We start from the raw sequence: 13,435 nt of genomic DNA on the forward strand, positions 1-13,435 counted from the left end.
GCCACAAATCACTGTGGCATTAAGAACTCTTTACTTAATGCATAAACAGTGCAGAAAATAACCAGATGAGCATTTTGAATTTGACCCCGATTAACTGAATCCTGCTAATTTTTGGTTGTCGCTAATCTTACTCTAGAAAGCTAGCTTACTTCTGAATAAACTAATAGACTTCTTTAAACATCAGATAGGGAGCAAACAAGGAGAAGTGCAAGCAAAAGGTGGGGATAGAATGTGTGCATGTTCAAGCTCAGTGGTTACAGGTTATTTAAAAAGAGATCATTGAATTTCATTTGGCAAAAGTACCGTGTTAAAGCTCTAAAATGAAATAATGTTATGCCTCCTCCCCAAGGAGAGTCATATGTTGACAAAAAGCGCACATATATCATTTCCTCCTTTTTCATGCAGCATTTGGCCAACAAGGTTAGTCAATCTACTTGGATTATTTCTTCTGCTCATAGCACAGTACGCAAAAAGGTATATAATGAAGCAGCTTCAGTTAAATAATTATCTAGAAAAAAGGTATGTGAAGGAACAAGTGGATTGTTTTTGCTTGGTTTCTGCCCACGTTATTATATCTTTTTGGTGCAAAACAGAATATCCTCCAGTAGTTCCTGGATGAATTTAAAAGATCACCTGCAAGGTTTTCTTTGCATATAGGGATTAGGCTGGTTTTTCCTTTATTTTATAGAGCTTCTGTTTAGCTAGCTTTATCCTTCTCAAGCTCTGTTAAAAATATGTTTGTCTTCAGCATAGATTCCAAGTGCATTTGCATAAATATATAACTTTGGTTCATTTGCTATACACAAAGGATCGCAAAGGTCAACACCCTGACATCAAACACTCTTTATGAATGAGGAATTGGAAGCCTGTTGGCTATTTGTTATGAGTTTGAGTTCAAACGCAACTTTGGGGTTTAATGGCTAGAAGGCGTTATGAGCTAGCGGCTGTTTTGTGACTTCATGAAATGCATTTTTGGCCCTGTTGCAATTTGTAATGGGCAACTGTCCATGCTCAGAAGCTGTCATCACAACAAGCATTCTGATTGGCAGGCTTAGCAGGGAAACCAAGGATTCTTCTAGGTCAGGCTTTGGGTTTCTTGGCGTAGGACCAAAAGGAATGATGGGACTATGTCTTGGACAGACCTCTTCTTTTGATAAGTAACTTAGGTCTCTGCTGCTCATAGGTGCAAATAACCCCCAGCTTTTAGCTTGGCAATATACTGCCAATATTGCAATGCCTTTGTACAAATCTTTGGTGCAGCCACACTTGAAATATTGTGTATGGTTTTGGTCACTGCATCTCAAATGAAGAGCTGGAAAATGAAGACAGGAGCAACCGAAATGATCAGGGTCTGAATTGGAGCACTCCTGTAACTCCTTTATGAGGGTAGGTCACAGTATTTGGGGCTTTTTAGTTTGGGTGGGTGGGGGGACAGGTGAGTAAAGTGGGACATGGCTCTGGCAAACAAAAGTGTGTGTGTTGTAGAGAAAGAGAACAGGGATATGTTTTCCCTTCTAGAATCCAGGGACTCCCAGTGAAAGCGAATGTTGGAAGATTCAGGAAAGGCAAGAGGAAATATTTATTTACGCAGCACATAGTACAACTATAGAATTTGCTAGTCCATGGTGTAGTGATGGCTGCCATTGTAGACTGTTTTGAAAGGGGATTAGACAAATGCTGTCAATGGCTCCCAGGCACTGATGGCTTTATATTGCCACCAGTATGGGAAGCAACATGCCTCTGAGTACCAGTCACTGGGGAACAGCAGTGCAGATGGGGCATTTTCCTCATGTCCTGCTTCTGGATTTTGCAGAGTTGTTTGGTTGGCCATTGTTAAATAGGATACTGGGCTAGACAGGCCTTTGGTCTTATTCAGCTGGGTTACTATTAAGTAGGGCAGATATTGACACAGGTGTAAATCTGATAAATCTACCTCAGGACATGAGCTAACTTAGTAGCTTTGGGCAAACAACCATGCATGGCCTCAACTGTCCATTAGCAAAATAGAAATAGTAAGAATATGGTTTTTTTGAGACTGAGACTGATGGGAATGTGATAGTATGTTAGATTTTTTGAAATCTAAAAAAGAGTCTGATACATTGAATAGGAAATGTATGGTATTTGTCTACTCTTCCCTGCCACAACTCCAATTTATTTATTTGAAACGTTTTATAAGACCTATAATATAGGTAACCTCTTAGAGCAAAGCCTTCACAAGCCATTGCATAAAATGAAATGAGATGCGTCAAGAGAGATTTTTGAGCATCAAACACCATAAGAATTTAGCACTACTGTAAAGAAGCAAGAAACAGTGGCTTTCTAGATGTTATCAAATTGCCACCAACCCCAGCTAGCATAACTCATGGTCAGGGTCAATGGGAGCTGGTTTAGGACGAGGATCTCTAAATGATTTTTTTTTGGCCCCATTTAGCAAGGAAAGTCTGTCTTGTGATTTCTGAGATCTAAGTTTTGTTTTACTAAAACTCTGAGATCCACCAAGAGAAGACAGGGGTGCAGAAGACATAGACTTAGAATGAAATAACATGATGTCTCAGAGTAGCCACTGAGCACAGGGATTTGTTTTGAGGATGAGAACCAAGCTTCCATACTAAAATCCATTACTGGTTACATCAAGATTTCTTCATCTCAGCAGTCTAATATGTGTGTTAACCAATAAGATGCAACTTCACCAAGCAGAAGATGTGGGCTACTTTGAGACAGTCCAGTCTATGTGTGGATTATTTTGTTGTTGCTATTGTTAAGCAAACTGGGAAATCATGATGAAGATTGGGCAGCTATGTGGGAAAAAAATCCTTATAAAATAACCTCAGCTAGTTTAAAATAAATTTCTTTGAAACTAATGCAAAAATGGCATTTAACGCCTACAAAATAGCTAAAATGGATAAGTCATACTCACCTGTTTGCTGGAGGGCACGTACAGCTCACAGTTCCTTCACACATATGTGGTGGGACTGTGCCAAAGATGCCTAGTTCTGGGATGAGATTTTTATAGAAATATCAAAAATACTGGGAAAACCGGGGATGGGGGGAACTCCACTTGAAATAGTATTGTTGGGTATATTCAGTGGAGATAACCAAGGATTATTATATAAACATTTAATTGGTTAGTTATTAATGGCCTCAAGAATATTGATAGCTAGAAACTGGAAAGAAGCAGAAAGTTTATATGAACTAAAATGGGATAATATAATTTTTTTTGGGGGGGGATAGAAAATCCTTAAAAAGCTGACACAAAACTTCAAGTGGCTGGAGGGCAAAAAACAAACCAACCCTGAGAGACTTTTATGCTGGAATGGTGGCCATTCATCCAGTGCAGAAACAAGGACTCTAGAGGACAGACTGTACCTGCCATGTTCTGCAATATATAGCTGTGTTAACATTTTCTTTCATATTGATAACAGCAACTTTCATTCTCTTGCCACTTCAGTGCTTGCATGACCTTTGCTATTATTGTTTACATCTGAGCTATGCCTTAGGGGTGGGGAAGGGGAGATGTTCAGTTTGCAATTTTTTAATCAAAATAAATCCTTGATGATCTACTGCACCCAGACAACTGCCAGCAGATCTTGAGCTACCTTTTGCCGCCCCCCTCCATATGTGCTGCTCATCACAGCCAGCCCAAGATATTTTGCTGCCTTGGTGGAGGACTAGATGCTTGCTTCCAATTACACATCCAGAAGTTGGCTGAAGCAGCAGCTGAATCTTACTTCAACACTAGTGATGCAGTAGCATCCTCCACTGAGGCAGCGGGTCAGTTTAGGGAGCCAAGTAAAGGCCACGTGGCAACAAAGGGGGAATGGTTGGCAACTTGGGAGAAATAGGTAGGGGCTCCTACTGCTGCCCCTAAGCATCTGCCGCCTGAGACAGTTGCCTCACTCTCCCTAATGGTAGGACAGGCCCTTCTGGTCATTAAGATCAACTGGGCAAGCTCTTTCTAAGGCTTGCAGTATCTCCTCCATGTTGTGTAGGAATGGAGGAGTAATTCACCCCCCCGTAATACAGTAATTCATTTTTGTTTTAGAATAAAAGAAGCAGTTTAACAACAACAACAACACGGTCTTGCATTTTTGTTTTGTTTTAATGATACTGTTTTTAGGTTGTACACCACTTAGAGATTCTTAAAATACGAAGTGGTTTATAAATGCTTTAAAATAAAATAATGAAATAAAACAACATTAAAACCCATGCTAAATTTACGTTACATGGCAAATCTACCTGTTTTAGCAGCTGCTGAAAACAGCACAGCAAAGGTCCCCTGCTTAATATCAGTGGGCACAGAGTTTCAGAATGTAGGTGCTGCCACACTTGAAGGATCAGTTTCTTGGAAATGCAGAATACACACACCCCTACACTTTTAAGGATTCATATCCTGCTTTTAAACACTAGTTTCACAGAGGGCTAACAATCAAAGCAATAAAGCATTATAGTAAACAGTAATACAACAGCAACAAGCAGGATAACATGAAGCTATATATTGCTATAGGGACACAGGTGGCGCTGTGGGTTAAACCACAGAGCCTAGGACTTGCTGATCAGAAGGCTGGCGGTTCGAATCCCTGCGACGGGGTGAGCTCCCATTGCTCAGTCCCTGCTCCTGCCAACCTAGCAGTTCGAAAGCACATCAAAGTGCAAGTAGATAAATAGGTACCGCTCCTGTGGGAAGGTAAACAGCATTTCCGTGCGCTGCTCTGGTTCACCAGAAGCGGCTTAGTCATGCTGGCCACATGACCTGGAAGCTGTCTGCGGACAAACGCCGGCTCCCTCGGCCAATAAAGCGAGATGAGCTCTGCAACCCCAGAGTCGGTCACGACTGGACCTAATGGTCCGGGGTCCCTTTACCTTTACCTTTTTATATATTGCTATAAAAGAAGATACAGACAGGGGGAGCATGTATCTCAAGGGCCAAAACCACACATCATGATACCTCCCTGTTGTGGGGTGTGGGGTGTGTTTGCATGCCGTTTTGGCTACGTAAGTAACAGCACTCACAGCTTGAACATTGGAGATGGAGGGAATGGTCCTAGTGATATTATGGAGCCCTAGAACATTCCCCCACCACTTCTTTAAAATACTCCTGAACTCCTAGCTGAATCTCCAGATACACAGTGTTCCAAGGAGCTGATCTTTTGACCTACTGCTTTCACAATAAATTACTTTAGGAGATCTGTTAGATCTGTTTCTAGAGAAAAAGGAAATGAAGTCCATAGTGAAGGAGGAAATGGTACAAAGCAAGAATCCCAGTTCTTGACACTGACTTCAGCTGGAGATTGCACAATACACTTCAGAGAATTTAGTTGGTCTTGCTGATTTCAAAGCTGTCTCTTAATGCTTGTATCTGGATTACTCTGAGCTATTGCTTTGATACACAACTACTTCTTATGAGGGACAAAACCGAGTACCCCAATGGGTCCACATTGGAACTAGACAAAGAGAAGATGGAATGAGTACCACAGGGAATCCCAAGGACACGTGCAGTGCAACCTTGTGGATGCTTACCCAGATGTAAGTTCCAATGAATTCAGTAGGATATACCCTCAAATAAATGTGAGAGTGTTTTTGATATTTTTAAAAGTTGAATGGTGAACTCACATCTGCAGCAACACATAGAGGCTTCTTATAAAAGTATGCATGAGAGAAGGGGGCAAGACAAGGTCTGAGCAAGCTTCAACCTGCAGATATCGCTGTGCATAAGACAAGCTGTGAAACCAGCTTCCATCTGTGGTTGAAAAAACTTGTTCTGACCCTTCTTTGAGAATCCCACATCTGTTCGTCTTGAGTTATTCTCTGCCTTTCCTCTTTTGGCAGTTTTTGGGGCTCTGAGCTTGATTTTTGTTTCTTTCCTTAGCTTTTTAGTTGAATGACTTTGTATTGCTGCAGTTCATCCTTTTATTATATTGGTTCATATGCATTTGACTGCACGTTGCCTTGGAAGATCTGGTTGGTATCCAGCTAACTCATACTGTCAGCAGGAAGATCTTCATTTGTGCAGTGGAACTCCCCTCCATCCAGTCCCTGCACACACCCTGTGCCCCCTCCAAATCTGCTCTTGAGAAATGGGAACACCCCCAGAACAGATTTGGGGAGGGAGGGAGTTTCCATTGCACAAGTGGGAATCACCACACAGATGAAATGGGTTAGTTGGCTACTGTCTGTCATCTGGGAAGACTGTATGCTTCTTGAAACATTCCCCTTTCTAGTTGTAGTGAAGTGGCACCCACACCAGCAACTCCTTGGAAGGGCAACTGGCCCTGGTCTTCATGGCGTTGGGTAGTGGGTATCTTGGACCCCTGGCCTACCTGGCGGCAAGTCAGTATGTCACCCAAAGTTCAAAGTCGGGGTGTGTGTGTGTCAATCCATGCAAGCAAAGTCCAAAGTCTGAAGGTCAGGAAGCACAATCCAGGGTCCATCCAAGTAAGTCAAGTATGAAGCCCAGCAGATAGGATACAGTCCAGAGTCAAACCCAAAGCACAGTCCCATAGAGGTCCAGGAGCATCCAAGCCAAGGCCCATCAACATGGACAGTTGAGCAGACACTTTTGCACCTCAGCTCTGCTTCCCTTTTGTACTTTGCATGCTGATTGCAGCATCTGGGCTCGACGACACATATGAACCTTACCTGTTCCAAGCCTACTCCAGCTGATGAATCACACGCTTCCTCCTAGAGCTAGCAAGCCTCACCTGGCCAACTAGGGAGCTGGGCTGTGGGCCCTTGTCTGCCTGTGCCTCCTGGAGCATCCCACCCGCTGCTCCCTATGCCTCAGAGACAGGGGCCCTCTGGAGATAGGGACCCCCTGGCTCTGGTGAAGGGTCCTGCTGCTCTGGTTCCTATGCACTGACCTCCATTCTCTTGTCATCCTCCGTCACTCTGTGAGTACTCCCTTCCCCATCCCCTGCTTGCCCCGGTATGTGCTAGTCCTGGCTACACCCCTCACCAGGATTGCCTTCCTCCTCTTCCTCAGTTCATGACAGTGGGTGGAATTTGCCTCCATAACTTTTACATTGTTCTCAGCCACATGATTCCCTCCCTGTTGCTCATCTGCTCCCATATGTAAGGACATAACATAAGAGCCCTGCTGAATCACACCAAAAGCCCATCTAGCCGAGTATCCGGTTCTCAACCATGGCCAACCAGCCATCTCTCTTGGATCCTTCCCTATAATACCTCAACCATATATAGTCACAATCTATTCATTTTATTAACAACTAAGTTTTCAGTTCACCTTTGAGGCAATTTTTTTTTATTTATCTAAGGGCTTCAGTGACCATTTGTTTACCTCCTTAAATATGAACCCTCTGCTAAGACAAGGACCCGCTAGTGGGAATTCTTTGTTTCTTCCTATACAAGTTGTTACACGACTCTCATTGCCATGGTATTTTCCTATCATGCGTTAAGTGATGGGTCTAACATCTGTCACATATTGTTGCTTGACTCTTTCCTCTTTTCCCCAAGGTAAGACTGAGTGCAATGCAATGTTCTGTTGGTCTGGGGGAAGATTCACGTGTTTTTCTTTTTTCCTGAGTATGAAATCCTTCCAGCATCCCAAGGCAAGGCCAGCAAACTGTGCCTTGTACTTTGGGGGGCGGGGAGAAATGCATGGTGTTAGTACAGAAGAGATGCAATCATGGCTTACTTGCACAATGTGTACACAGAGGAAACTTCCTTTTGCCAAGTCAGAGGTCATTGCCTGCTTCTTCAGGATTGTGCGGCCACAGCTCTCCAGGGTTTCAGAAAAGGGTGCTTCTGTGCCATACCTGGAGATGCCACAAATTGAACCTGGTCCCTTCTTCCTGGAAGACACATGCTACAGCCTTTCCTGCAGTATGATTGTTCTCGCTATGTCCGGCATGGGTAGCTAATGTGATACTACTGAGATGTTACTGGATTACAACCTCTGACAATGACAGACCCTCCAAGTGTCCCTATTTCCCAGGGACAGTCCCGGATTTACAGAAACCTTCCCAGTTTCTGATTTGATCCTGGAATGTCCCACTTTTCCTTAGGATGTCCCTATTTTCATCAGAGAAATGTTGGAGGGTATGCAACGAGGAGGCATTGCAGCTATCAGCTCAGGAGAGAGCAGGTGATACTGGGAGGTACTAGGTTTTCACCTGTTTCCCTAAGGTTTCCGACTATGGTCTAGCTCCAGAGTCTGAACAACTGTAGTTCAGGTACAGACGTAGCTTGTCTCAAACTGACTGTTGCTCCCACTTAGCTACTGAAGTTTCTGTCTGATGCTTGCTTGATTCCAGACTGCCTGCCCTGACAGCTATGAAGTAGATGGTAAATAACTTCAGTTGCTCAGTCCAGATAGGCATAATTCTAGAGCAGGGGTGCGCAACTTGTGGCCCTCCAAATGTTGTAGAACTCCAACTCCCATCAGCCCCAGCCAGCATGGCAAAGCGGTCAAAGATGATGGGAGTTGTAGTCCAACAATATCTGGAGGGACATAGATTCCCCATCCCTAGTCTAGAAATAATGGTGCCCTTTTGGCAAAGGATTAACAGAAATATTGAGAACTCTGATCCTTCTAGGTTGCAAATTTCCCACTTCTCCAGGTCTTTCCCCTTGTGCTTCCAGCAGCAGAGCATATGCCCGCGCTGCCCAGGGTGGGCGTACTCCTGAGGGGGGGCTCCCGAGGGGGGCAGAGTGCAGAGGGTGCCCTCCAAGGCACAGCATAGCCGCTTCGGTGCATGGAGCGGCACGTGCACCCTACAGCCGGAGGTGGAGCGAGCCGCTGATGGCGGACATTTGGCGCGCCGCCTGCCTGCAATTCCCAAGCCTCCCCCAGCTGTCAAAATAAAGGTGTGCGTGTGTGTTTGGGGAGAAGTCTTGGTTGAAAGAACCAGAAGAGGAGGAGTTTGGATTTGATATCCCGCTTTATCACTACCTGAAGGAGTCTCAAAGCGGCTAACAATCTCCTTTCCCTTCCTCCCCCACAACAAACACTCTGTGAGGTGAGTGGGGCTGAGAGACTTCAGAGAAGTGTGACTAGCCCAAGGTCACCCAGCAGCTGCGTGTGGAGGACTGGAGACGCGAACCCGGTTCCCCAGATTACGAATCTACGCTCCTAACCACTACACCACACTGGCTCTCTGGCACAAGGCAAACCGGCACGGCTCCTCCCTTCCCCCGATGGCTTGGGGTAGGCTTGGGAGTCGTGGGAGGGTGGTGGGCCAAATGTCACCTCCCTCAGCGAAGACACCTGGGCGGTCCACCCCCACCGCACCCCCTTCCTCTGCCCCTGTGTGCTTCTTTCCCATTTTGTTCTCCATCCTGTCACTTGCCTGTCTGCCTGCCCCCTCCCCAGGAAGAATGTGATTCCACCCCCCCACAGGCAAGATCAACCTTCTGCTTTTCTCACAGTAGCTGCACTGGGACTGACCCTTCCCTTGCAACGTTTAAAACGTTATGTGACATCTTTGCAGAGACGAGGCAATTGCAAAAGTCAATGCTTGTTGAGGGGAAAAAAATGGCTGTCAGACGACGTCAATGCTGTCATGTCAGGCAATGAATGCTGACTGTTGGTGTTGCCAGGTGGAGGGATTCAAGCAGAACTGGGTTGTCACAAAGTGGATCCTCATAACTCTTTACTGAGTAATGCCTCCTCCAGATATGGAAGCCCCCAGATATGTGGCAGATCAGGAGTCTTGTTAGGGAGTGATGATCCAGGGGAGCTTTTGCAGTGGGTCCTAAATCTACTGCCCCTCACTCTTTTAAAAGCTATTTTTAAAAATGTCACCAATAGGAAGGATGTGACTGGTAGATGGGCAGTCCTGCCCACTGTCAAAGTTGACTCATATGGTTTGGGATGGGGTGTCCTGTTTTGCCAGCACATTCCCTGTAGGAAAAGCAATGGTGAAGCACTGGTGAACCCCCATCCCTTAGCTGATGTCATGCAGTCTTGGCAGCTGATTGGCAGGATTTTTTATTTGGGGGAAATGGCCTTGAGGGCTATATTGGACTCTCTAGCAGGTCTAGACGGGCCTGTGGCCCAGAGGTTCCCTGCTTCTGATTCATAGCTTGACTGGGCACACTGCAAAGTACTGTGTGTGTGAGACGCCTGCCATCGTTGGGTCATGGGGTCTGTGTCCTGAATCCCTTAAATACCCAGCAATGCCCCTGTGGGGAACCAAGTATTGCCATGGCTCCTGGTGTCTGTAAACTAGTGAGTAATGGACTGTGCAGTCACCACATTGTGAGACTAGATTTCCACGGTTTTTTGAGATTTCGGCTGTTGAGTCCACTGAGGATTGGACCCTATCAGGTGAGTTAATTCCCCTTGATTCTCTGTCTGGAGGCTGCTGGACTTAATGCTTGGGTAGAAATCAGATTGTCTGAATCCTCCCTGAGTTTCTACAATCAATCAGATGGTGGATGGCTTCTTAGGTACAACATGGTCTCTTGCAGGCCGGGTAGTAATTCTCTGCTGCTTCCTGCACTGCCTGGGTGGCTACTCGGGGCCAAATGGATTTAAATGCAATATGGGCATTTAATAGATCTTGCTGTTAATTAAAAAAAAATCCCCTGCATGGGTGGGCCTGATCACAATCAAGGGATAAAGTGTCTCCTTTGTGAGGAAAGGTTGCAGCACTTGGAACATTTTAGAGGTTAGGGCAGGGAATAATAATAATAATAATAATTTTTAAAAAGATGAGTAAGTGGTGACTTGATAGAAGTTCATAAAATGGTGCATAAAGGTAAAGGTAAAGGTAAAGGGACCCCTGACCATTAGGTCCAGTCGTGACCGGCTCTAGGGTTGCAATGCTCATCTCGCTCTATAGGCCGAGGGAGCTGGCGTTTGTCTGCAGACAGCTTCCAGGTCATGTGGCCAGCACCAGAGCAGTGCACGGAAATGCCGTTTACCTTCCCGCTGGAGCGCTACCTATTTATCTACTTGCACTTTGACGTGCTTTCGAACTGCTAGGTTGGCAGGAGCAGGGACCAAGCAATTTGAGCTCACCCCGTCGTGGGGATTCGAACCGCTGACCTTCTGATCAGCAAGTCCTAGGCTCTGTGGTTTAACATGGAGTAAATCATAGAATTGTTGAGTTGAAGGAGACCCTGAGGATCATCTCGTCCACCCCCCTGCAAAGCAAGAATATGCAACTGTCCCACGTAGGGATCAAACTTGCAAACTTGGCATGACTAGTACCGTGCTCTAACCAACTGAGCTATCCAGGCTGATAGTTTTCCTCCCTCTCTCATAAGTTGTGGACAGCCAATGATGCCAGCTGTTGGGAGATTTAGGACAGATTAAAGGGGACTTTCTCCTCCAGAAGGAGATGATGGACACCAACTTAGATGGCTTTAAATGAGGATTGGACTAATTCCCGGAGGAGAGGGCTATTGGTGGGGCTACTAGCCATGATGGCTATGCTGTGCCTCTGGATTTGGAGCTACATTTGCTTCTGAATACCAGTTACTGGAGACCAGAGGAAGGGAGAGGGCCCTTGTGCAAGGGGTTCTGCTTGTGGGTTTCCTGCATGCATCTGGTTGACTGCTGGGAGAGCAGGATGCTGTCCAGATGGACCATTGGCCCCATCCAACAAACTCTTCTTCTGTTCTTGCAGGAGAGGGGTGTGTGTTAATTCTTCTCCTTTGCACTTCACTCCCATGGAAAATCACCCCAAACCATTGCTATAGTCCCTTAGGGGGATGATAGCTCCCAGCGAAAATGCCATTGCTAGTGCTGGTGGTATTTTTTCCTGGGATGCGGCATAGGATCTACATTGGTTCCCAGTACATTTCTGAGCACAATTCAAGTGTTGGTGCTGACCTTTAAAGCCCTAAATGGCCTCGGCCCAGTATACCTGAAGGAGCGTCTGCCCAGACACTGAGGTCCAGCACCAAGGGCCTTTTGGCGGTTTCCTCACTGCGAGAAGCCAAGTTACAGGGAACCAGGCAGAAGGCCTTCTCAGTAGTGGCATCCACCCTGTGGAACACCCTCCCACCAGATGTCAAAGAGAACAACAACTACCAGACTTTTAGAAGACATCTGAAGGCAGCCCTGTTTAGGGAAGCTTTTAATTTTTAAAAGACCACTGTATTTTAATATTTTGTTGGAAGCCGCCCAGGGTGGCTGGGGAGACCCAGCCAGATGGGCGGGGTATAAATAAATTATTATTATTATTATTATTATTATTATTATTATTATTATTATTATTTATTAGGAAGAAAGGGTTTAGCCCCACTTCCCCATGTGCCATGGTTCTGCTCCTGCACACTATTTTTAAAAGCACTCCATTGGGTTATGTATATCGGTTTTTCTTGGTCACACAAGGGAAGCAATTGCTGCCTCATTTCAGTGTGGCAGGGGCATGTGAGTTAGATGTGAATATAGCCTCTGCCTTAGCCACTGCAGATGGGCAGCGATTAACAGACAACTTTCTTCTTGGGAAAGTGTTGGTTTTCAAAGGCTTTCCAAATGGCTTCCTCCTGTTTCTGATGGCCGTTGTTGCTAAGAGGGTGACTCCTTTGACATTTCAGGGTAATGATGTAAGGAACATGGATACATTTTCCTGTGGTTTCCATAGGAGACATACAGGAGCCAGCTTGTACCTGTCACAATTTTTTAATTTTTTTTTTGCCAGCCAGGTTTCAAAGGGCCTTAGGAGATAATCTCTCCAGCAAGTGCCTGCCTGATGCTCTTGATTGCTGGTGTTCAGCTTGTGTGACCTTTGAGGATGTTTGTGTAGCTTTATATGCTCATTGCTTTCATCTGGTATTGCCATTTCGTAGCAGCTAATGAAGGGAGTGATTTCTTGAGTGCTCCAGTGGTCTGCATTGCTCTGCTCTGGAATCGAAAGGAAGATTTGGAAGGGGGCCACTGGAACCTGTACTTTGAATTCTTCAGTTTTATTATTAGGTACACACATATATATGGATAGATACTTGGAAGAGAACCAGAAGGCAACCCATTCTTAGATCTCTACAGGAAGGCACAAACCACCGTGTCAGCATGGTGTGCCATATCAATGCACCTGCCAAGCAGATAGCTCAAGCAAGTGAGCCAAGTCACAATTTACACGTGAAGGAAAAGCTGAGCTGTGACTCTTTGTATCTGTACCCCTGCTTTTGAAACAGCAGCACTACCATATTGTGTGCCTCTGCTATTCAACAGAGCGATTTTGAAAGGGCAGCATATTATATGATGATGACAGCATCTTTATAGCCAAGGAGTGGGAGAGGAGCTTGTTGGATTTTCTGCATCTGTTGCCAAGAAATAAGTTGGTTGGTCTTGGGTACCACTATGCACCTTGACTTGGTTGGAAGTATTTGCTGCTCTGCCTCCATCAGAAAAATGTATTGTGCCAGCCTGTATGTGAGAGATGCCTAGGGTTGCTCCAACATGGCAGTGAAACCACAAATTTGGAGAAGGAGTTTGGTTCCTGGCCAGGTGGAGCCAACCACAGAA

General features: G+C 45.4%; 1 protein-coding gene across 2 annotated transcripts in view; it reads left to right on the forward strand.

Annotated features, from left to right (window-relative positions):
• The window catches only part of TMEM178B (transmembrane protein 178B), a 264,479-nt gene that overhangs the window by 2,857 nt on the left and 248,187 nt on the right, over window positions 1-13,435 (forward strand). Inside the window, exon 2 of one of the 2 annotated variants that reach the window (XM_083572403.1) lies at window positions 406-420. The exons of the other annotated variant lie outside the window; for it this stretch is intronic. Coding sequence (XP_083428529.1) covers window positions 406-420 — 15 coding nt within the window. The remainder of the gene's footprint in view (window positions 1-405; window positions 421-13,435) is intronic. 2 annotated transcript variants of the gene reach the window in all.

Source organism: Podarcis filfolensis, assembly GCF_964270895.1.
Source record: "Podarcis filfolensis genome assembly, chromosome: 10".
Classification (NCBI taxonomy): Eukaryota; Metazoa; Chordata; class Lepidosauria; order Squamata; family Lacertidae; genus Podarcis; species Podarcis filfolensis.